Source organism: Nanorana parkeri, unplaced genomic scaffold, assembly GCF_000935625.1.
Source record: "Nanorana parkeri isolate BGI_ZX_2015 unplaced genomic scaffold, ASM93562v1 scaffold123, whole genome shotgun sequence".
In the NCBI taxonomy this organism is placed as follows: domain Eukaryota; kingdom Metazoa; phylum Chordata; class Amphibia; order Anura; family Dicroglossidae; genus Nanorana; species Nanorana parkeri.
In genome coordinates this window covers 600,026-626,016 of record NW_017306391.1, presented here as the reverse complement: position 1 = coordinate 626,016, position 25,991 = coordinate 600,026, and the positions used below count along the sequence as shown (strand labels likewise).

Below are 25,991 nucleotides of genomic sequence, written 5' to 3'. Positions count from 1 at the left end.
TTAAAGCACTCCCTCCAGCCTGTCTCCTCCTCCTCTGCAGCAATGGTATGTCTCTTGGCATCCTCACATCCTATACACTGTGTTTAAGATGTGATGACTCATGTGACCTTAGACCACTGCAGCAGAGGGGGAGAGAGGTTCTTGGGACTGGTTTAAGAGCAAGCCGGCTCTGAGGATCAGGTGAGTATAACTTTTTTTAATCTTAGCACCTAGACAAAAATGAGCACTTAACCATTGCAGTGCGGGGGTAGTCCCTCTGCAAGGGCTAAGAAAATTTTTTGCCCGGAGTTCTTCTTTAATACATATAAGTGATTGTTGAAAAGAGTCAATCAGTGAATAGCATGAGACTAAAATGTCCCGTGTAGTTTAATCCTTAGGCTGCGCATAGATATGACAGAGAATGTCAAACTTGTGAACAATCCTTTTTAGAAAATATCATTCAATGGGCAGTAACAAACTTACCTGTCGAAACATTGTACATTCTTAAAGAACGAGTCATGGTGCCGGATTGCTTTGAAGCAAGGCTTTATAATGGATTTTAGTTTTTTTAAAGAGAACCTGCAGCCCAGTTAATGTTTGTTTCTATGTGTGCAGATAAAAGAGAACAACCCAATCCTACTACAGAATGACATTTCTGGATATTTATTTATATACGAGGCTGTAGCTGTATTCTCACTTCACTCATCTTCTCACCGCAGGGTCTTTTGACTGAAATCAACAGACTCACTATATTCTCTGATGCTGTAAAATACCCATAATGCTCCTGGTTGGCACAGATCATGTGACCCGGGCTGACTAGGCTAAAGGGGGTGGTATTGGCAGTTTTTCTATACATGCCAAGAGGTAGTTTGTTTTTCACAAAATAGTATTGTGATTGTGTTATTCTGACAGATGCCCTTCTAAGTGCGAATTGTAATTTTAAGATAAAAATCACGATAAGAGATTGTTCATCTGATAGGCAACAGCGAAACAATTCCATCTCATCAGAGCTATTTTAATGGCAGCACTGGTTGAGCTATCTTTCTTAGATAAATGATCAGTCACCTCAAGCTTCCCTGTCTCTTTAGACTGCTATCAAATGTCAACGGGTAGTTTTAGAATCAACATTCTTAGCAAGTTTCCCATCAATTTGAGCACTTAGCCTCCTTTAGGAAATACATTTTAATAATTAATGATGTTTAGAAAGCACACATTCTTAGTACTGGGTGAAGTGTGTCAATTATAGGTCACGCTCTTCTTGTTTCAATCTTAAATTAAATAAGAAAAATCAAATACTGCCAAATTCCAAAGATTCCAGCATCACTTACAATATGGAATTAGCAAATATTAAAATTAAGCATTTTAAAGTAAAACAAATGATGTATTGGCATTCTAGTCCCCTGAATGTATTACACATATGGGATGCAATGTGTAATCTGTTTGAAAACAGGCCAGGGGCTCCCCAATGCTGAATATGTGTTTCCAAAAACTGCTGTGACCTCTAAGCTATACATAATCATTTAGAGTGACACTAAACAAAGGAGTTACATTTTAAAAATGCATTCAAGTACCTTAACTATTCACTCTATTCATTCTAAAATGTATCTTCTTTGTGTATCAATCAACTGTAGATCGTCAAATCATCTCTGAATTCATGCTGACATTGTCCTTCCTTCAGGAGTGTGGCCACTTTTGTTCCCCATGGTTCCTGAGGAAAGTAACCACTACACCAAGTTTGCTCCCATGATGGACTATAACTTCAATACAATTTAGTTAAAGGAGAACTATGGGGTAAGTGTTTTTCCCCATAGTTCTCCTAAGGGTCACGGGAGGACACAAACTTGCGTCCTCCCGTGACCCAAAGCACAGTATACTGTGACCGCCGCAGCCGGAACGGATCCCGACATTACTGTCGAGATCTGCGTGATTGACAGCTGGCTCTGCCTATCTAGAGGCAGAGCCAGCTGTATCTGCCCCCTCCCCTGTCCATTCCGCCAGTCAGCGCTGGAGGATCAGAGCGGGAAAAGGGGGAATCCCTGCAGGGAGCCATGAGTGACAGTCACGGCTCCCTGAAGGGACATGATCGTGAAGTGAGCGAGCGACGGTATGTGTTCGCTCACTTCCCCATCTATTGAGCCGACGTGTGACAGTTTAATTGTCACGCGTCGCCTCGAACTATAAAGTTGAGTGAAAATCACTCACCTTATAGTTCTCCTTTAACTAACCATGAAATTGTAGTCCCATTACGGGAGTGAGCTTGAAGCTCACACACAGGGACCATTGGGAACAAAAGTAGCCACCCTCCAGAAGGAAGGACAGTGTCAGCACCAATTCAGAGATGATTTGAGGATCTACAGCTGAGTGATACACAAATAAAATACTTTTTTGTTAACAGTTAGGGTACTTGAATGCATTTTTAAGATTTCACTCCTGAGTTTGGAGGTCACAGCAGTTTTTGGAAACACTTGTATTCAGGATTGGGAGCCCCTGGCCCGAAAATGATTGAATCTTGATTTTTCAAACAATTACACATTGAATCCCATATGTGCAATACATTTAGGGGACTAGAATGCATTTGACTCCTATTTCTCATGTGTGCCACTTGCCCCATTCTTTCCTATCTTTGTCTGTACTCATCTAGGGTCATCATGAGTATGGACTCATCAATAAGAAGGAATAGAGTAGGTGCTGATCAAGGCTGAAAACATTTTGTTTAAATGCTGTGTGGCAATGAGCAGGGGCATACAGGGAAGATCTTTTGGAGCAGGACTGAACGTAAGTACACTTCTATGCGATCTGCTCTAATGCCGTCCATGGAGCCAGAAAGGTGGGCGTGGGGGGGGGGGGGGGGTGGGGGGGGGGGGGGCGTGCCTGGCGGGAGGGAGCTGCGGCCGTGACATGTAAAATGTAATTATACGGTGCAGCTACCCCGAAAATAATATCGCTATCAGGTATTTCTGTAATATAAGACCTACCACCGAACTAGGTCTTATTTTGGGGTTAGGTCTTATATTACAGAAATCCCTGAAGATAGCGCTAGGTCTTACTTTCGGGTAGGTCTTACTTTCGGGGAAACACGGTAGTTTTGGTAATTTAAAGGCTAAGACTACAGACATGCTCGTTGACGTATTGCTGGTTGACGTATCTTTTTTAGCAGCATGTTTATTTTCAGTGTGCGGCCAGTGAGAAGGCTGTCAATATGTAGTTACATTTCTCAGTAGCAGAGGGAATCAATTGCCCATGTAGCCTTAGCATAACATATTTGTACAATTAGATTGTAACATATATGACCATTCTGTATCTGTAGGCCCATTCCAACATCTCCCAAGCGAGGACTTTTGGGGGACAAAGCAATAGACTGGGATGGATTTTCACAGCCATTTGATATTGTTTGACTCTTGGGTAGGCTAGAGCCTGAACTCTCCACCCGCTCTCCTTCCTAGGCGAAGACATGCACACTTTTTCATTCAAAACCATAATTGGCAGCAGGCTGGCCTTCATTTAAAGGGTGCATAGCTTATGGTCCTTAGTCATGCTTCAGAAATGTTAAAATGGTGACCAAAGTGTTATATTCATTTCTCCACTGGCCTAAAAATAATCTGAGAAAGTGCTGGTAAACTCTCCCCAGGTTTCCATCTACATTGCTAAAACAAGCTTTCAGGATTGCACATTTGAGCATATCTATATGATCAAAACTTTTCCTATAGTTACCAAATTTAACAACCTCAAGCCTGTCCAGTCACTATATTAAGGGTGCGTTCACACCGAAATGTTTGCGTTGGATGTGACTGAACGCAAGTGCGTTCACTTGTGTTGGCATAGTACATTAAAAATGCATTGCATTTTCTTGATTATTTTTTACACTAAGCTATATAAAGGTATTGGTTCTGCCTTGTGTTGATGCTCGTTGCATTGACGTGCATTAAACACATGCTGCGATGAAAAAAAGTAGAGCCTGTTCTACTTTTTTTGTCAGCGCAGAGCAGCAGACATCTGTGAACTACTTCCATTTACACCCATTCATTTTCAGATGTCCTCCACATACTAGATGTCCAACGCATCTGCTGTGAATGAGGCCTAAAACTAAAGAAGTTATTGGATCACCATGACAAGGAAAAAGGAAAGGCCAGCATGGCAGTCTATGAATTTCCCTTTGCCACTGGATCTGGTCATAGATAATAAAATATCCTATAAGGACCTTATATACTGTATTGACACATATGGTTATCCTACAACCTGAGTTTCCATTGAATTCATTTGATTTCTCAGAAAGTGATCTATCATGGGTATCATGTTCCCCTATATATGTTGCAATTGATGACGCGTTTTGGTCTAAAATTGGCTAATCTGCCACAACGATTGGCCCAAGTATAGATTTGTTTAATCTGGGTAATGTAACACCAATGGCTTTTGCAATGCCTACATTTATTTTCTTTATTAAAATACAGTACCTATTCAAATGATCTGTAATGAGATCAATAGACAGTGCATTATAAAAAGACTGAATACGAATGAGAACTGCTCATTATGAATGCAGTTAGTGGCACTTGAAATGGCTGAGACGTCTTGACCACGATTCACAGTTCATCTTGGGATGCCAGTCAGAAAGTGGTAGAGCTACTTATGGTCGTTTGGCTGCTTTCCTCCTCGAGGAGAAGTCCCGAACACGATTAGGGACCTTGGGCTTATTTGATTGCGCTGGTAAGGCCATGTGATAATAATTGGGTAATCGGATGTCAAATCGAAACCCACTGTCCACAAACACCTTTTCATTTAATGCATACAGTTTATCTGCAATGTCTCCCCTAATCAACACTGAAAAGAGTCTTGAGATGAAGCGGTGCTTGGCAAATAATAAATACAGTTTTTTCCTCCTCCAGGTAATATATCGGCACTTTGTTTCTGCAGTTAGAGTTACCTGCAAAACAACACAAATCGCAGCATTACAAAAGGTCACTCAAGTATACTGTACATTGTTTCAATTAAAGTCCATCCACCATTCTCTAGTGCAGTGCTTCCCTGACTCAAGGCCTTGTTCACACCAAATGCAGAGCAGATCCGCTCAGGTTTCTGCACACGCAGTGCAGTGGGTTGTGCCGCGTTTTTGCAGCGTTTTTGATGCGTTCCGGGCCGTTTTTGGTTGCTCTGCGCTTGGTGTGATCAAGGCCTAAGGGCTTGTTCACACCAAGCGCGTTCCAGGTGCAGAGCAGAGCAGGTGCAGACTGGAGCAAAACTGCGTCCAATGTATTCCAATGGTATTTTTTGCTCCAGTTCACATTGCAACGTGCAGGTCCAGAGCAGGTGAAAAAACTGCAGCAAGCCCTATTTTAACTGCTCTGGAACGCATGCAAATGCAGGCAAATGCCTGGATTGCACTGAAAGCCCATGTACCAAAAACGGCCCGGAACGCATCAAAAACGCGGCACAACCCACTGCACTGCGTGTGCAGAAACCTGAGCGGATCTGCTCTGCATTTGGTGTGAACAAGGCCTAATCCTTGAAGAAAACAAACCATACTCTTCACAGGATCGAAGCATGAGCAAATAGGGCTCATACACACTGCCTCTGTTACCATGCATTTTTTTTTACATTTCATGGCATAGGGACAATCAGAAATACATTATTTTTAATTAGACTCATTCTAACCAGGCAATGCAAGAAAATACTAAAGCTGTCCTACAAATGTATGCAGTCAAGCATGGACTTTTGTCTGTCCTCAGAGGTATTCCATAGGTTCCCAAAGTATAAAACTGAGAGTGCTACAATTAAATATGTTCAGTGAGTTTATTAATCTTGGCAAATATATATTTTTTAAAAAGCCAACATGCTTCGGGGGATCCCAACTCCCCCTTCCTCAGGGCTTCAATTGGCGGGTGTTTGATGAAATGGACTGCATGCATAGTTAAAAGGTTAAAATCTCTGTGCAGGCACCAGACTGACAGCCTTCATCAATCCAGCTCATCAATCACTGAAGCCCTGATGAAGGGAGAGCTGGGATCCCCTGAAATGTGTTTGTTTTTTTGTCGTCATTAATAAACTTGTGCTGGATATGTTATTTAAAGGAGAACTATGGGGTCAGTGTTTTTCCCCATAGTTCTCCTTAGGGTAACGGGAGGACACAAACTAGCGTCCTCCCGTTACCCTAAGCTCAGTATACCGCGAGCTACAGCTCGCGGTATACTGAGACATTGCACCTGGAGCGGATCCCGACGTAGATGACGGGATCCGCCCAGCTGCGTGAGTGACAGCTGGCTCTGCCTATCTAGAGGCAGAGCCAGCTGTACCCGCCCCCTCCCCCGTCCGTTCCGCCAGTCAGCGCTGGCAGATCGGAGCGGGGAGAGGGGAATCCAGCCCCTCCCCCTGTCACGGCAGAGAGCCGTGACAGGATCGAGAGGTGAGGGAACCCGGTATGTGTTCCCTCACCTCCCGATCTACTGAGCCGACCTGTGACAGTCTCATTGTCACAGGTCGGCTTAGAACTATGAGGTGAGTTGAAATCACTCATCTCATAGTTCTCGTTTAAAGTTATATTAATGTCAAAAGGATTTTAAGCTATTACAAATGCTGATGAAATCACTCAAAATGAACACTGTTCCTTGATGCTTGAAAGTTTTAGTTTAGTTTTAGTTTCCTGCAGAATCAACTGGTCTCCTTAACCCCTCTCCAATGTGCTCCTCTTCTCCCTGATGCTCCAAGCTGGGGGAGGTCCCTCTGCATCATTACGTACAATGCATGGCTATTAACTCTTTAAATGTATGCATGTATGTATGTATGTATGCATGCATGTATGTATGTATGCTCGTAAACTAGAGATCTTCGATTGTAAGCTCCTTGAGGGCAGGGGCTGATGTACAATATGTAAAGCACTGTGTAAATTGACTGCGCTGTATAAATACCTGTAATAATAATAGTGATCTGCATACCTGGCACTACAGTCAGCATCCCTACCTAACAAGTGCTGAATTTACAAGATCAGCCACAGGTCTAAGTTTTTCAATCACTCAAGAGCAGGCTGCCAGAGAGAAACAAGAAAGCATAATCACTATGCAGCACCACTAAACAGGCAAAATAGCCCAAAATGTCTAATATAGTTTAATAAATATATAATTTTTCCACTTTTATTTTTAAACAATAACACATGCAGATGACTATTTCCAATAAACGGATTACATTTAGATATAATGTATGTCTAATAGAGATCCTCTTTAAACAAAGACCAATGATCAGCTTACGGCAGCTATTTACCTGAAAAAGCCCTTCTTCAGAGGGTCTGAGTGAATCCCATTCTGGTGAATCCAAAAACTGAAGTGGAAAGATGTAATGAAGAAACTCGCCATCAACTGTCACACGTATCCTGCCAAATTTGTAAGACATAGTTCATAACACAGAAATCCCACATCTAAGAAACTTCACAGAAACATAGTATAATTGGGTGAGATCATTGATATGTGATGGTTTGTTTTATTGGTATACATTAGGGATGGGCAACTCTGGCCCTCCAGCTGTGCTTTAACTACAAATCCAATCATGCCTCCGGGAGTCATGCCTGTAACTGTCAGCCTTACAATGCCTCATGGGACTTGTAGTTCCACAACAGCTAGAGGGCCGGAGTTGCCCACCCCTGGTATACATCATGAATGCTTTAACAAAGCCCAGTTCAGTGTTTGTTGATCTCTCAATGTCCATTATTCTATGACACTGGATTATTGGGGCCTACTGACCTGACCCTTTTTTTTGCCTTCTACCAGAATTAGGCACGTTCTAAAAAAAAACAACACTTTTTTTCATTGGTTTCCTGAAGTGAGGAAGTATGGAGGCAGCCATTACTGAACCCTCCTTCTGAAAATGCTAGTTCCCTGGATGTCATTCTGATCTAGTGGCTTCAGCACTTTGAGTTACTGACCTGGAACAAGTATGCTGAACCATTTAGACTTCACTCTGACATCCCATACTTGTTCTGGGTCAGTGATTCCCAGATTATTAAATCCAGGCTCAGCCAAGCAATGAACTTTTTCAGAGGTCAGGTTTCCTTTAAAGTGTATTTCCACTTTTGCAGTCAAATTAGAGAAACCCCTCTATGTTTGTTATGTGTTCCTATTCACACAACATAACAAAAAAACAACTTGTTTTTACCTTTTAGATGTGTCTGTGTAGCAGGCCTTTGGAGGTTCTCTGTATAATTTCAAAGTAACAGGAAACCCCATATGTCCCCATAGAAAGACCAGGGACAGACTGAGTTTCCCCTCATTAACATACAATGCTTATAGATCTTTAACCCTTTGTTAGGACAGACACATATCTCCCAACTTTCTGAGATGAGAAAGAGGGACACCTTACAGCACAATGTATTTAGGCAATGGACACACCCCTGACATGTCCCCAGTTATACGGACCGTTAATAATTTATATGCCAAAAATGATTGGTAAATCCAAGAATTTATTTTTCATCACGACTTTTCCTTTATATTGGCTCTTCAAAACAGCAAACAAGATCATTAACCCCTTCATGACTGAGCTTGTTTTTAGTTTCTGTTCGTAAATGACTGACACACTTTTGACATTTTTGCTGTGTGATTCTTCCACGTCAGTAATATACTTTCTTACAAAGTGCACCCACACATATTATATATTGTTTTTTAGAGGACAGATAGGGCTACATATTTATATCACATATGTGCGTCTAACGCCTCACTTAGGACAAATAAAATATAAAAAAAGAGGAAAAAACCGTTAAAAAAAAACACTTTTTTCCCAGTTTTGATTTGTAGTATTTTTTTTACAAAACCAGCACAGCTAAAAAAATGCAATAAATACATTCATTTATTTGTCCCTTATTTTATTTTATTTTTTACACATTTTTTTATTTTTTTTACACTTTTCACAATTTTTTTTTTTTTTTACACTTTTCACTTTTTTTTTTAACTTAAAAATGTTATTTTATTTATTTAATTATATCAAGCAGATTTTGTGAATTAATCTCACTGTTACTGCATGATAAATTAATAAATTTTTGGTTATTATCAGGCTGCTTCAAACTTCAGAACAGCCGATAATAAGTTAGTGACACTGATCCTGCAGCAGTTCAGGATTCAGCTGTTACTAAATGTTTTCTGATTGTTGCAACAACGATCAGCAAACAAACATTCTTCTTCCAGGAATAGATACATTGTAGGAATAGACACATTTTGTATCTATTCATGAAAGAAAAAAAAAAAAGCCAGTATAGCTTGAGAGAGATATCTCTCGATCTATACGAGCTGTCAGAATGCCGGCAAAAGCCGGCATCTGTGTCCGCTTTGCTTTGACTCTCAGACACCCGATATTAAGGTATCGGGTGTCTGAAAAAGGTTAACCCTTTCATTAATGAATGCCTCTGTAGTAAGGGCATCCATTAATGAATGTTAAAAGCTGATTCTCAGCGATTAACAGCCCTCTAAAGCAGCAAATAACTCGTCACGTACAGTGTACGTGACAAGTCATTTGGTCCCTTTGTGGCTGGACGTACAGTGTACGTCTCCCGTCACGAAGGGGTTAAGAGATAAGATAAAGGTTTTAGTGCAGAATAGGGCCGGCTACATATTGTGTGGATGGACAAATCACCTGCTGGGCTATTATATTCTGACAGGTTTAATTATGGTAAACATTAACCTTCCCACCTATCTTGCATTTCAGAGGGAAATTCAGTTTAGAGAAAAAAAAATTCAGGAAAAAGCAAATATAGTGCAAGCAGGATTTTGTTTTAAAGTTCTGCTATGAGAATGGGAACAAGTAACAAATATAAAATAGGTATTATCCCAATTTGGCTGCAAACACACTTTAAGAAACATACTGGACAGCCCCATCCAACAACATAGATATTTGCACAAAAACAGGCATGAACATGGCTACTTGTAAAGTCAACACATATTTAATTATTATAACTGTCTTCTTTGATGTAAATGCTTACCATTCTTTTTTTCTAATTCATAAATTATAATTTTTCCATTTCTCTGACCCTGTGGGAAAAGGTAAATACCAGCCTGGGAATCAATTTTTCCTACAAGCGCCGCTCAACATGTTCACATTTGTGCATCTTCCCAATGATGTAGATCCCTATAAGCAGTCACATTAGTTTCTTGTGCCTCTGTCAAGGTGCCGTTACCTCATACCTGGACTAGACAGTGAAAAGGGTGCTATAGACAAGTTAAGATCCCTTTTGTCAGAAAGCAATTATGTTAAATTGGCTTATTCTGTGTCTTTAATGGTTAAAATGCAAAGAGCAGCACTGATTAAAGGACAGTCTATGTACAGATTGTTGTAGTAGTGTCCTGGGTAAAGTATAATGCCAGTGTTAATTAGGAGGATAACAGCACGCAGCCTACGCTAAATATAAACACTGACTATGCAGTAAAAAATCAGTGGACACTATGGCATTCATCTTGCAGTTCTGATCATTGGCTACACATACCATATGTGCCTCTTCTATTACTTTGTAAACATGCTATAATAGTGGGAATAAGGTATTCCTGCTCTACTTATACTTACAAACATTTGTGAAAGAATGGGTCGCTCTCTGGAGCTCAGTGAATTCAAGCGTGGTACCGTGAGAGATTGCTACCTGTGCAATAAGTCCATCCGTGAAATTTCCTTGCTACCATATATTCCACGGTCATCTGTTAGTGGTATTATAACAAAGTGGAAGCAACTGGGAACAACCGCAACTCAACCACAAAGTGGCAGGCCACGTAAAATGACAGAGTGGGGTCAGCGCATAGATGTCGCAAACTGTCTGCAGAGTCAATAGCTACAGACCTCTAAACTTCGTGTTGCCTTCAGATTGGCACAACAACAGTGTGTGTAGAGAGCTTAATGCAATGGGTTTCCATGGCCGAGCAGCTGTATCCAAACCTTACATCACCAAGTGCAATGTAAAGCGTGGGATGCAGTGGTGTAAAGCACGCCACCACTGGACGTGTCTGGGTTTGGCGGTTGCCAGGAGAACGGTACTTGACTGACTGCATTGTGCCAAGTGTAAAGTTGGTGGAGGGGGGATTATGGTGTGGGGTTGTTTTTCAGTGGTTGGGCTTGGCCCTTTAGTTCCAGTGAAGGGAACTCTTAAGGCATCAGCATACCAAGACATTTTGGACAATTTCATGCTCCCAACTTTGTGGGAACAGTTTGGGGATGGCCCCTTCTTGTTCCAACATGACTGCGCACCAGTGCACAAAGCAAGGTCCATAAAGACATGGATGAGCGAGTTTGGGGTGGAGGAACTTGACTGGTCTGCACAGAGTCCTGCTAAGGCAGCAGGACATGGGGGCAGGATGTGGGGCAGCTCTGGACAGAGGTGGACTTCTGAATGCCCGGGGAGGTCCTGGATGTAACCCTCCCAATTAGCGTCATGCATTTCTATTGTGCTGGTGACTGGCTCAACTACACAATGGAAATGCATGACACTGTACGAAAAATTGAAGACACCCCTGACAATGCCATAAGGCACACCAGTGCCCCCTGGCTTATTTTTACGTATAATTCTGGCATTTTGGTGGTTTTAGGCATACTGTATGAATAGCATAGCAAACATATAGTGGGGGTTCTCAAATTTGCCTGCAGAAGTGGAAATACACTTTAAGGCAGAACTACAACCTCCTAACCCTTACAGCCAAGGGAGGTGCCATCTTAGCCTCTATTTGGATTGCAGTTGCCATGAGGTTGCACACGTGATCAGCTATGACACCAGTCATTTGGGGGCTTGAAAGTTCGGCTGAGAGCTGAAACAACCACACTAGAAACCTTGACAGTTGGCATGCCTTAAAAGTAACTGTTTTGGAAGACATTAAATTGGTGGATGAAGTTCCTCTTTAATGGGTGCCTCCGAGGTGTCCTACTGAAACTTAGACATATTACACGTTATAAAACAAAGTCCTATTTGAAAAAAAACGAAACTCAGTCTACAAGGTTATCTCCATGTTACTGACAGTTATGAATTATATCTTGGCACTCTTTCAAACTGAATGACACAAGTGATTTTACAGCTCTCCTGCTATGAGTAATGTCACCATTACTGTCCAAGCAAAAGTTAGACAGACTTATTCAATAAAGAGTTCTTATTCTTAAAGTGAACCTGTACCTTTCCTTATACTGGGCAAAGTATGGGTTCACTTCCCTTTACATGTTACCGTATGTTGCCATCAGCAGGGGATCTGTGCATGCATCCCATGCTGATCAGAGTGATCTTGTGACATCTGTGCCCATTCAGTTTTACTCCATCTTGCTATGGAGGAAAAAACTGAAGCAACTGGACCCATTTTTGTTCTCTGGGGCTTCAGATGTAAGCGGACATGTCTCTGTTTACATCTGATTACCACCAATCTGTCCATTTCAAGCCAAAAATCAGGCCTTATTTTTTTTTGGGGGGGACCTAGATGGACTCGGGTAATCAGATGTAAACAGATGCATGTCCATTTACATTTGACTCCCCATAGACTGAGGCCTTGTTCACACCAAATGCAGACCAGATCCGGTCAGGTTTCTGCAGACGCAGTGCAGTGGGTTGTGCCGCGTTTTAGACGCGTTTTGGATGCGTTTAGGGCCGGTTTTGGTTAAATGTTTTTTTAACGTTTAACATGGGCTTTCAGGCACTTGCATGCGTTTTTGATGCGTTTTAGCGTTTTAGATGCGTTTTTGATGCGTTCCAGACCAGATCCAGAGCAGGTAAGGCCTTGTTCACACCAAGCGCGGAGCAGATCCGGACCAGAGCAGGTGCAGACCGGATCAAAACTGCGTCCAATGTATTCCTATGGTATTTTGACCTCCAGTTCACATCGCAGCGTGCAGATCCAGACCAGGTGAAAAAACTGCGGCAAGCCCTATCTTACCTGCTCCGGAACGCATCAAAAACGCAACGCAATGCAATTCAATGGGAAAAAATAACCATAAAGAAAAAAAACCTCCTATGGTCATCTGTCATGACCTAATCTTCCTTTGTCACTTCCTGTCTTTGGAAAAGGTGACCTTGTGAGCTGGAGAGCAAAGGAAAAATGGTGGACCAGTTTTGTGACCCAGAGAGATTCATAAGTATGGTTCAACAGTGCCCTGAGCTATATGACAGCAGACACTTTCAATATAAGAACAATAGAAAGAAGGCTGACCAGTGGAGTTTGATAGCAGGGAGAGTTTTCCCAGGATATAAGGATATGTCCTTGACAGATAAGGAGAGCTGTGGTAAGTACTTCAATGTGAATGGCATTGTATACTAGTAGTTCCTCAAATGCAGTATTCCATCCACCCCCCTTCCCCCCACCACTCCTCCTTATCACACTGCCTGTTTGCTAACTGACACCTGCAGCTGCTTGTCATTCCAAAAAAACGCATCAAAAACGCGTCAAAAACGCATCGTGCGTGTGCAGAAACCTGACCGGATCTGGTCTGCATTTGGTGGGAACAAGGCCTAAAATAGGGCTTGCCGCAGTTTTTTCATCCGGTCTGGATCTGGTCTGGATCCGCACGCTGCGATGTGAACTGGAGGTCAAAATACCATAGGAATACATTGGACGCAGTTTTGATCCGGTCTGCACCTGCTCTGGTCCGAATCTGCTCCGCGCTTGGTGTGAACAAGGCCTTTACACTGTGCTTCCGATCACCTGAAAAACTGACAGGCAGACCGGATCGGAATACCAGGTGAAAGGGGTATTAACACTCTGCATTAAATAAAAGCAATAATTGTGATGGTGTGACTATGCTGTTCCCTAAACACAAGTCACATCTTTACAGGTGGGATAGTATCCCTATTCAGTTACAAGCTATTCCAGAAAACAAATATCTTTTTCTTCTGAAATTACTACTTATTACAATATTTTTTAATTGACTACAGGTTGTGAAAATTTATGTGACCATTTTACTTTCCTCTGTCACATAACACAAAATATAGCAGTATTAAAACCTTTATACCCATCCTTGCCAAGTCTTAAAAAAAGAAAAAAAAAAAAGATACAATCCAAGAGACGAGCAGTTTTTAATTAAATACATTGAAATGAGAAAAAGAAAGACTAGCTGAAGAAAATCCATAAGGCCTGAGTTTTTTTCTAGGTCGGTGATCCGCTCCAGAGCTTGTCATGTGAATGCTAGCCTTAGCCAAGAACAGGAGTTAATGTCATTTTAATTCTTGGTTTGTTTCTTGTGTGCTCCCTTTTGTATCTGCAGGTCAACTTTCTATTCCTGGTACAAATTAAATGCCTTTTGTAGATTTCTTTCCTCTCTTATCCCATCTGAACTATGTTCTTTATAGAAAAAAAACACAAAGCCAAGCAACCTCTCATTGTGACAAGTGACAGAAAGACGATAAGCTTTGAAGGTTTGGTGGCAAATATATCCCAGCTTTCAAATCAGTCTATATGTTTAGCTTCCTATCTAAGGTATGATAAAATGTGAGTCTCCACAAAAGGTATGGATGAAGGACTTGGAAATGTCACAGGGCTGTGTGGAAACATTCCAGTGACCAAATATAGTGGTTCTAGGCATACACTACTTGCTTACAGCTTTCCACGCTCTTGATGTTCCCTCTCTATGTTATCTTCAAGTACACAGAGAAAACACTATGGTACTTACCAGTAAAGAAGAACAGGAATGTAAGGAGATAGGATCCTTTAGGTTTCTCTATATTGTACCTATTTTTCTGCCATCAGCTGACAGAAAATTGTACAGTGCCAGAGTAAACCACCATCATAAAATTTAAATAGTGGGCCCTCAGGAGGTGTTTGCCAGAATGTGCTAGTATGCAGACCAAATTAGCGCATTATGGCAGACTTAACTTGCAGAGTGGGCCCTCCAGTACTGCAATGTCAGAGCTCTCCTCCCTCACTGGTGCTTCAATCTTCTCTAAGTATTCTTTTGGGTATCGTTGACTTGGCCGGGATTAGGGATGACCCAGTCAGTCATCGCTAATCCCTGAGCTCCTCTGAACACATAATTGCTATAAGCCATCCATCCAATCAACTGCAGGACTGGGGCATTCCCTGTCTGGAAGCTGGACATAAACAAAGGGGCAGTATGCTTCTGCCATGTCATTGACCAAATATAACCATGTGGCCATATAAGGTCAATGAAGTCACTGCATCTTGCCCCTACATGCGTGCAGCTGTGGGCAGGGAATTACCCAGCTGCAACTGATCAGAGGAGCTTCTTCCTTGCGCTCGCATACAAAAACAATTGTGCCACCTACTGTATTTTTAGTATTGCCAAGCACGCCTTCGTGAGAACAATAATGCTAGGGTCATCATTAGCTACTATAAATGCGCCTATGGCATTCCACTCAGCTCCTGGATATCAAATATTCATAATGCACAGCATCTATTTAGGCTTCCAACTGTTTTAAAAGAAACCTCATAACTTTTGAAAGGGGACCTTGAAGGGAATCTTTAATACTTTTGAAATGTATTCTTTCAGATGTGTTGTGATCAATTAAATATAGTTAAAGCAGATACAATTTTTTTTTTTTTTTTACAGCAAACACTTTTGAAATTGCAAGTTAAAAATAGTCCCGCATGTACACTTGCACTATGAGTCTCATGGCTTTTCCAGAAGGTTTCCCAGCTGTTCGGCAGGCACAATGCAGGACCTTGGATTCTCTGAAACCTCTTGCTTTTTGAGTTGGTTTGGGCAAACTCAGGCAAACTTGGTTCATACCAAGCCCAGCCTCATCACTAGTATATAGTCTGTGTATCCTGCGTTGTAGGGCAGCAGTTATAATGCTTTAGGCCCCATTCACACTGTCCACTTGCGCGTTTTTATGCAGAGATCTGTCTGCTAGATGCTTTTTTATGCTTCTAGATGGTAAACATGACGCACGCTCATGCACCTTTTACACGCATATGCTTTTAGATGCATCTGTCCTTTGTCCATTGAAACAGTCCAATGAAGTAACCAATAAGATTTTACCAAATAGACTCTTGCTTTTACCCACGTTCAGAAGCTAGAAATGTTTCCTGGATGCACCTGACTTCTATTTTTCCTAAACACAGCTAAACTGACCGCATCTAAACGCAAGACGTAAATGGATACATTGGAATTCATTTGATGCATTTATACGCGTTTAGAAAACCATTAAAAATGCATAGAAAAGAACCTAAGTGCACCCTAGTGTGAATGCGGCCTTGCTGTTATTCTCTCTAAAGTCTACCAGTCTGCTCAGGCTGATTGGAAACAATACAAATGTCTCTAGGTGGCTGTTTTCAATATCTCGTTTTTGTTCAGTCTGAGTCTGGACAGAACCTCTTAAGGTGGCCATACACTTTACAACCATCGCAAGACCTTAGTCTTACGATGGTTGTAAAGTAATTTAAAAAATGTACGATCTGCCCATCTTGGACAGGCAGATGGTACTCTCGATCATCGCAAGCCCTCCCCCCTGAGGGGCGGGCTTCCGTTGACCGCAATGCTGAACGGGCAGTGTGCGCGTGCGCACACCGGCCCGTTCGGCATTTGTCTCCCGAGCACCGTTCAAACCAGACGAAAATCGTACGATTTTCGGCTGGTCTTCTAGCGTGCTCTTTAGACAAAAGACGTGCGACCGTACAGTAGAAACGGTCGCACGTCTTCGTTCACACTGCTCGATTCTCGTACGAGAATCAAGCAGTGCATGGGCACCTTTAGACATAACCTGCAGATGATCACCCCTGAACACAAACTGTTTGCATGCAGGGGCAATCACAGGTAATCACAGCATGTCTGATTACATACAAATGGCTGCAAGCACTATTAGCTGTCATTGCTCTATATAGCACTTCTCGCTGTTTGCAGGAGTCTCAGGGGGCAATTTGTTAGTGAGTAGAATAGAGTAGACATGTGCACCAGCAAAAAATTCATTCAGTTTCATTTGAAACAAAACAAAAACAAAATTGGTTTAGTTTAGTTTAGTTTTGAAACAAAAAACATTTTTTTGTTTAGTTTCGTTTTTCGGGTCCGAAATTAAATTAGTTTCGGACGAAATCCGTTAGAGGTAGTCCTGCCGAAATTCGTTTATGGACGAAATTCGTTATTGGACGAATTTCGTTGCAGCAAAATGACATTAGGGGTGAAAAAAGACATTTTTTTTTTTGTCTGCAGAAGATGAAAAAAAAAAAGCCTGAGGTTCCCCCCCTATTTATACCAGACCCTTTAGGTCTGGTAGGAATGTTAGGAGAATGCCAATTCAAAAGCAAAGAAACATTATTTATAATTTCTTATAATTATTTATAATTTATTATATTATAATTTTTTAATTTCGTGTTTCAAACTTTATCGTACCTGGGATGTCTACTGGACTCTTGTTTGGACAGATTTAGGTGAGTTATTCCTAAGATTTACTAAGAATTAAGGGCCTACAATATAAAACAACAAATTGCCATGAAAAACAATGTACTGCTTTAGGGTGCTAAAATCCTGAATAATCATACCGCCAAGGAGGTTAAGATTGTTTACCAAGTATATTCTCACTTTATTCACTAATCTGGTAATTTCTCACCAAAATGTATTTGCAACCCTCCACAAATTTGGAAATATTATGGAACTTCTTATCAACAAAAGCAAATCAAAAGCCTTAAACATAACCCTTTCTTGGTAGTCTAGACACATTTTTGTGGCAACTTCAGATTCTCCTAGGTTCCCTTTAAGTTACCATATTTAGACGTACATATAATTGTTGACTACCACACTCTGTATCAAGCTAACTACCCATTCCTAATTAACCAACTCTCGGGCCTTAAGCAGTAAGGGACTAATCTTACTTCATGGCTGATGACAATGCTTCCCAAATTTTTATGTTATGCTTGGGTTCTCTAGATCTGGATATCTACGTATCGCCTCCATGCATTCCAGTCATACATCATAAAATTCGTGTGGGGTAAGACAAAGTCCAGAATCGCAGTTAACATTCTATTCTGGCCTAAATTCCGTGGGGTTTAAGTCTTCCTCACGTAACAAGCTATTGTTACATGGCCCAGGTAACACAACCCACCACGTTTCAGGTCACCATGAACACTCCCCTTTGGCTTTTCTTAGAAGCCTTCTCATGCTTCCTCACTGGCATTCACAATCTACTCTGGCCACCCCCAGGAAAATATCAGGACCAATCAGGAACACAATATTCACTTCATGTGTGGAACAACTCCGTTAAACAAAATGAAACATTTATTTCCATACATCTCTGCTCTCTTTTTTCTCTTAGGTGCTAACAATTCCTCAACTTCCACCTGGTGGATTAGGAAACTCTCACCACAGTGCAAACTCAAGAATAGTGAAACTGTTTCAATTGGATATTTAGAGGAAAAATATAACATTCTACCTCGGGAATTACATAAATCTTCAAACTAAGCAATTTTTTCTCAATTATTACACAGCCAGATACCCCTTGTAATATTTTTGAATAGAAATGCGAATGGACTCCTGGCCTGATATCCTGACTTTATTTCCAGCTACTGATGCCCCTATCAACTTCCCTCTCCCCATATTCCATTAAAAGGGAACAGTAACTCCATACATCTGTGTCACCGGAAGATAGAAATTCTACCTGAATACCAGTCTCTAAAAGCCAACGTCCTGGTTGAAGCCAACAAAAAGCTCCTGCTTCGCTGATACCTAGTCAAATCATGCATCTGAAGAGCCCTACGCAATTACCCTGCAACTTACAACAGAGGCTACTACTCAAAAATAACTTACAACCAGGGAAACAAGGCGTTTGCCTTAACAACCATGAACCCTATAGATGTTGTCCTTTTTAAGCCACCTGCCCACTGCTGTAGGAGCCAATCTAAGCAGGTAAACCTACATTTTCAGTACTTCCAAAAGAACCATTGTGAAATCATGAAAGACCACCTCACTGCCCTTCAAGAAGTTTAAAAGCAAGGTTACACAGCATATTTCTTGAAACAATACCTGCCACGCAGAATGACAAACTTAAAAAGTTAAACCAGACCTGGTCCCTATGGGTTGAAAATTTTTACCAGCCACGTTCAGTGCTCACTTAATTTGAAATGCCCATTCTTTTTCAGTTAATTGGCTTTTATACTAAAGTGGTGCTCCTGCCTGACTTGCCTTCTTTGGGTGTCCCTTCCTTGTTACCCCCCAGGCCCCTCTGGCCTCCCCCAGAATTCCCCCTGCTTTTTGTTTCTACCCTCTTGTTCTTCCTCCTTGTCAGTCCATCCCTTTCTCAACATCCACCATACCCTTTCCCTCTTTATCCCACCCCTTTAACTATAATACCCTAAAAGTTAAAGTACCATCTAGTCCATCTCAACCCCCCTCGTGTCGCTACGTACCTTATACCATGGGACAAACCAGACTATACCCCACCCACTGCAACATTACCAAACAGCGCTGAACCTGTGCCACTGTTAAATGCATGTATGTACATAATACCACAAGTATATATTGATGTAATAAATGTATTTATAATGTAAACTTTTATATCTGTTTCACAACTGCATTTGTACGAACTCCTTCATTCTATTTTGTTGTGTATTGCTTTGTTTAATGAAAACTTTGAATAAAAACCCATTGAAAGAAAGAATGGCAAGTTTAATTGCACTAAGTGGGGGATATTGCTACATCATCTGCATCTCCAAAGCTCCCTTCTTTTTTCAAAACAACTGAGCAGTATTTTTCCTATAAAATAAATTACCATGGATCGGGGTCAAATAATCTTTAGGGTATATGTCTGAGCAAAAAAAAACCTGTACATCTGCAATACAAGCACATCTCCTCAAGTTTTGTCTCTTAAAATATGCTGGAAGTACAGAAAAATATCTGTTGATCTTAAAAGATATCTAGGGAATACCTAACTTCCTGTAGCACGCTGACAATATTGCCTATGCTACACTGAGATTGCAAGCAGCGTTGACAGCCATGCATGAGTTTTCTCCTACTGGACTACAGAACAAATCCCTCATCTCATTAACTCCTCCCTGGTTGCATGCTCAGCACTACAACCCCCTTACTAAAGGCATGCTGAAAATTTAAATAGGGAGGAGTTACGGAGATAACAAAAGCAAAGTGGGTTGGCAATGTCATTAAGTAGTTATGCAGTCAGGCAGGGAAAATCCCAGGCAAGGCTGACAACATTGCTAGCTATTTCATCAGAGGCAGCATCATCAACTTGTTACAGAAAGTTAGAAGCTCATTGGATTTGTAACAGGATGAACAGGTATTTTTCTGAACTCGCTGTATTGAAAGAGACAAAATATGGGGTAATGGATATGCATTGTACGTATTAAAAATGTTTTTCATTTTGTTCAGACATACGCTTTACACACTCAGCAAGAAATATGTATTGTAAGGTTGCACACTAAAGATCTGTAAAGGTTATCATCTATGACAAGCTACGCTCTCAAAAGCTTGATCAGGAGTATATACTGTACATACAGTATATATAAATATATTAAACTATGACACCAACCTTCCAGACACAAGCATAGAAAGTTTATCGATGGGAGTTTTGCCTTGAACTGCATAACAATGCTCCCTTTCCAGTGTGACCACTTCTGCACTACAGTATGAAATGATCTTCCGGAATAAAGTTTGTGAGATCCCCAGGGGCTGAAAGACTGAATTGTACACATCTTGGAATTCTTTGTCAAAAGTTACACTTCTCAGCTGGTAGGCAAGGTGAATGATCTGCACAATACAGATCACGAGAAGGATGAAGTCCCAGGAGAAGACATCCGCAGCACAGACATCCAGCCAGGCCCATATACAGGTACATAGAAAACTCAAAGCAAAGAAGGCGTACACATATAGAAGCCCAAAGAAGCCACTTCCGCCCATACAACCCAACACAAACAGAACACTGGCCAGATGGTAAATGGATCCCTCAGCCTCTTCCTTCCATTCAGGGCACACAGGATGTCCGGTCACAAGGCTTTCCCAAAAACTAACATTTTCACCCATGGCTGCCTTGATCAAGATGGCTTCTACATCAGGATAGCATTGTTTCTTTCGTTCATGTCAGCCATGTATGTTGTACTGCTGCCATTTCTTCTATGTTGTGGAATGCTATTTTATATTCAATCCACTGTTGAGCTTGTACCTTGGCATGTTTTTTCTGTTCAATTCTCCAGCAAGTTGTAGAACCATTAGCAAAGACATTGTTTTGGTCATAGTGCAGTTGCCCGTGGTTCCATCCTTGTCCCCAAATAATACTTGTAATGATATAAATCCACAGTACACCGGTATGGAGAGCACTGATAATCTAAAAAAGAAACAGGAAAAGGTTAATAAATGCTTGAGATTTAGTGATATAAGCAAAGATTTTGCTCTCAGCAAAGATTTTTTTCTTAACCGAATATGCAAGGAGGAGTACTTATGAGCATTAGATCATGCTGCCAAATAATCCATGTTGTTCCAAGATAGATATCAATGGGCAGCCTTAGGGACATGTCTTGTGAGTCATTTTGTCACAGCTACAGAGTTTCTCTCTAACAGAACAAATCAGCTGCAGTCAAGCAAAGATTTGTTGCAGTGATAACAGTGATTTGTAGCTCTGTCACTGTGCCATTAAAGTTAAACTGAAGCTACCCACTTGTCATACGGCAGCAGCGGACCCCTGTAAACGGGCTCCCAGAAGTCTGTTTCCCTTTGCAAAGCGGACTGTAGGCAATACACTGGAAGCACTTTGGGCGGCTGTACAAGCTGAAAAACACAAAAAAATGGTGCGCAATTCACACCTGCCAGGAGGTGCATTGGGTGCCATTACTTAAGTGCAATGCTATGCTGTGAAACGGTCCTTAGAAAAAGATGTTCCCTATGCTGTCTGTAAAACCACTAGAGAGTATGATCCTTCCTGTCCTGCCTAAAGAGCAGGATGGACCAGCTATTGGATGCATGATCCCATCAGCGCAGGAACAAGCGCCCTGACTCGATCACAACCTATGCATGTGCAGTGCACTCTTGCCCTCTCTGTCACAGCAGTGGCTGAGCCCAGCACTGTGTGACAGAAGAGAGAGAGAGTGCACTGCACATGCACAGGGTTTGAACGAGCCAGAGTGCTAATTTTTGCACCGGTCAGGCTACCCGTCTAACGGCCAGCATGGGAATTGCCCACTCTAGGCAGGCTGGGCAGAGGCTGCGTACGTCCAACAGATATACTTTGAAAGTTGAGCATTTAAGATTTTTAAAGCCTGAGGGCTGTTACTGCAATTACTTTTGCACGCTATTCTAATTATTCGAGTTTCACCTGTATATATTCTGTTTTGAAGCAATGTTTTGGTATCTGCACTCTTATAGGATGATTATGGTGGCTACTACATACATCTTTGTCAAAGCTTTGAAGAGGGAGGTAAAGGCTAGTTGAGTAGGAGTAATACTGAAAACAACAGATGTATAACATGTTTCTGAAGTACGCAAACATGTCATGAAATGCTAGAATTATGTGTTAAATATAGGTTAATGTTTGTATTTCCATTTGTTACTCTGGGGAAATTTCAGATGCATGTGTATGTGAGGTCTTAGTCTATCTTTTAAAAATGCATTATAATGTGGAATATAACATGGGTGCAAAAATGGAAAAAAGGGCCTCAGTCATGAAGGGGTTAAAAAAGAAATCCACCTTTCTGACAATGTTTCATGTTACACCCATATTTATGGTTTTATCCTCCAGCTTCAAACTGCCCCCCACCCCCATTTACCTGAATCATGAGGTGCTTCTCCCTGGAATGTCCCACATATTTTTTAATTTGGCGTGGCTGTGTGTGTGGCTCTACTGGAACAGTCGTGTATGTCATTCACAGATACATTCAGAGGATCTGTGAATTAAAAGACTACCAATCTCATCTGCCGCCACAGCAGAGGGACTCATAGATCTCAATGGAGCACAAGTGTGGTGACATCACTACATGTGTAGTCCACTGATTACTTCCTCCAACCCCATAAGCAAAGGTCCGTACCCCTGTACCTGCAGGAGCCGGTGCCTTGCACCCACAATCCACTGATTACGGTTGCAAGGCTCTGCAGGCTCAAAAGCAAAAAAAATAATTAAATGTACATTTTGCAATAATGTGAGCGTGCATTACTTTTTTTTTTTAAACATGGACTATGCCTGATTTTTTTTATAGTCACAGCACATGTTGCAAAATTCTTCTAAAGACATTTGCATTTGGCTGTGCCTAAGTAGGGTAAATGAATGGAAAAGACAGTGACTGTACCACAGGAGAAATTACTATGTTGAATAGGAAATATTCCTATTAACAGCATAATATATTCAAAAGGAACACCTCTAAAAGGCTCTGTATAAATTCTTTGTATTCTGTAATATAAATATGGCTATGGTACTTTCAAGTGAAAAGACCGAGCATATGAAAGAGTATTTGTTGCAAGGCAGCACAGTTTATTACAACAAGCAACGCTTAGCTCAGGAAGATAAACTACCGTATATACTCGAGTATAAGCCGTCCCGAATATAAGCCGAGGTACCTAATTTTACCACAAAAAACTGGGAAAAAATATTGACTTGAGTATAAGCCGAGGGTGGGAAATGAGGCAGCTACTGGTAAATGTACAAAATGAAGATAGATACCAATAAAATTACATGAATATTTATTTAAAAGAAAAACAATAACCTAGCTCTGTAAGTGGAAAAGGGGGTACAGGGCTACATATAATGTACTACGGATCATTTAACCCATTCATATTAGCAGAGGATAATTGTAAATCTATTGTTCAGTGCATTCTATATGTAGTATATAGTACATGTACATATAGAGTGCCTGCAACAATACATTTACAATGATCCTCTGCTAACATGAATGGGTTAAATGATCCATAGTACAGGGCTACATACAGATCATTTAATACATTCATGTTAGTATAATTGTAAATGTATTGTCTGCACTGTATTAGCAGTATATACTCTATATAGAGTATATACTGCTAATACAGTGCAGACAATACATAATTGCTTAATAAATCTCCCCCCCAAATCTGCCCTCACTCACTGTGTCCGTGTGCCGGAGAGAGCAGGGACGAGTCAGCGGCGCGCTGGTCCAGTGGGAGGAGCTCCAGGTGGGGTCCTAATTTAGCTGACTTAGAGGTGCCTGCCCGCTAAATTACAACCCCACCTGGAGCTCCTCTCGCCTGATCAGCGCGCCGCTGACTCATCCCTGCTCCCCTGCTTGACTGGCCGCTGCGGGGGTTTTTTTTTCTTCTTACTTACCTCGCCGAGCGTCGCATCGCGTCACTGCTGCTCCGGTGGGCGGCGCTCCGAGCGGGGTCATCTGGCAGTCTCCGGCCACCTAAATTAGGACCCGGAGACTGCCAGATGACCCCGCTCGGAGCGCCGCCCACCGGAGCATCAGTGACGCGACACTCGGCGAGGTAAGTAAGAAGAAACCTGACCAGCTCGAGACGCTGACTCGAGTATAAGCCGAGGGGGGCACTTTTCAGCACAAAAAATGGCCTGAAAAACTCAGCTTATACTCCAGTATATACGGTATATAACATGCACTAATGAGTGAATCCTTTTTTTTTACCAGAACATTGTTTTTGAGGCTTTACCTCATTCATCACATAGCCTTATTTAATAAATGCAATATAACATTCACAGTCATTTATTTACAGTCATTAAGTGCAGAGCAACCAATCAGATTTCAATGTATTGTAGTCAGGAGAGAGAGAGATTAATTATTTACTTTTGGTTGCCACAGATAACTGCTTTTTGTCCATATTGGCCTGAAAAAAAGCCTCCTGTACATTCTCACATCCTGCAATTGAGGAAGAGTTCTTCCTTTCTTCAAATAAAACAGAGCTCCGGAATAAGCAGGTATTGCCTAAATACAAGAGCCATGTGTATTCTTACTAGAATCTTGGTGTGCTTTGTGTATTTCTTCCAGATCTCTGCAGTAACCCAGTGTTAAATGTTGCCTCTGTGTAGGAGCTTCCAGTAATAAAGACCAGTCACTGCTGCAATCCCTCCTTGTGCAGGGCTACTGGTCTTGTACACGCCCCCTCCTGTAAATTTTCTGCAGGCGGCCTGTAGTGGGTGGAGCTTGCTTCGCCCCTCCCGCAGCTCTGCACAGGCTATGTACACCACAGTGATAATGTCACTACTGCTTCTGCTCAGTGGCGGAACAATCGCCATAGCGGCCCAGGCGGCTGCTATGGGGTCCAGCCAGGATGAGGAACAAAGGGGTGCCCCAGATGCCGTGCGGGCTGCCTGGGTCGCTATGGCATTGCAGGCTGCTGGCTGTCACTGGTGGCTGTAAGGAGGAACGCGCCGCTGTCCAGATCACTGACAACCTGTCAGTGATCTTTGCAGCGGTGCATTCCTCCTCACAGCCGCTGAGTCAGTGACAGCCAGCAGCTCGCAAGGGAGGAGGCCGGGGCCGGGTGGCGGCAGCGGAGGAGGTAGGCCCGGCAACAGCAGAGGCGGGCCCGGTGGTGGGGGAGGAGGCAGAGGCTGCCGGCAACCGAGGAGGAGGCGGGTCCCGGAGGTGGAGAAGGCTGACAGCGGATCGGGGCTGACAGGTAAGAGGTGTACAGGGTGTGTGACCAGCCCACCAAAGACCCTGCAGAGCCCACCATAAAGTGTCTATGCAGGGTCACTCTTAGGTGGGCTGTGTGGGATCTCAGGTGGGCTCTGCAAGGGGTGTAACTAGAAATCACAGGGCCCCATACAACATTTTGCTATGGGGCCCTGTGATTTCTAGTTACGCCCCTGCTTCTGCTACTTTGAAAAAGTAATAACCTACCTTGAAAAGGCTTTTGACGCTCACAAAGTGGATTTATATACTTTGTGGCTGTTGAGAAATACATTTAAATGAATGTTTTATTATCTGAGTTCAGCTTTAATGAAAGAGGGGTAGGCAGGAAAAACAGGAAAGAGCTTACAGCGGCTGTTATGGTCACATGACAAATTTGAAGTGATTCATACCTTACTGATCAAGGCATTCAACAATATGATCTGATCTATCCTTTTTGAGTAACACACGTGAATGTAAAACCCACTTAGCCACCAGCAACAAACCATTCAAGAAGCCAGCAAATGCAACTTACTGCTTTACCCGCCGTTA

General features: G+C 42.0%; 1 protein-coding gene across 1 annotated transcript; it reads right to left on the bottom strand.

The window, feature by feature from the left end:
• Nucleotides 1–4,486: 4,486 nt before the first annotated feature.
• On the bottom strand, nucleotides 4,487–21,174 carry POPDC3 (popeye domain containing 3). Its single transcript, XM_018553533.1, has 3 exons — nucleotides 20,387–21,174; nucleotides 7,225–7,333; nucleotides 4,487–4,897 (listed from the first exon to the last, which is right to left on the bottom strand). Exons 1-3 carry the CDS (start codon nucleotides 20,875–20,877, stop codon nucleotides 4,601–4,603), a joined length of 897 nt encoding a protein of 298 aa, XP_018409035.1. The 5' UTR covers nucleotides 20,878–21,174; the 3' UTR covers nucleotides 4,487–4,600.
• Nucleotides 21,175–25,991: the final 4,817 nt, after the last annotated feature.

Excerpts from the sequence above, each read along its gene's own strand:
- POPDC3 (XM_018553533.1), bottom strand. The coding sequence starts at position 20,877 with ATGGGTGAAAATGTTAGTTTTTGGGAAAGCCTTGTGACCGGACATCCT. Across the intron at positions 7,334-20,386 it reads TCTATGCTTGTGTCTGGAAG|GATACGTGTGACAGTTGATG; the intron begins GTTGGTGTCATA and ends CAAATTTGGCAG. Across the intron at positions 4,898-7,224 it reads CTGAAGAAGGGCTTTTTCAG|GTAACTCTAACTGCAGAAAC; the intron begins GTAAATAGCTGC and ends GTTGTTTTGCAG.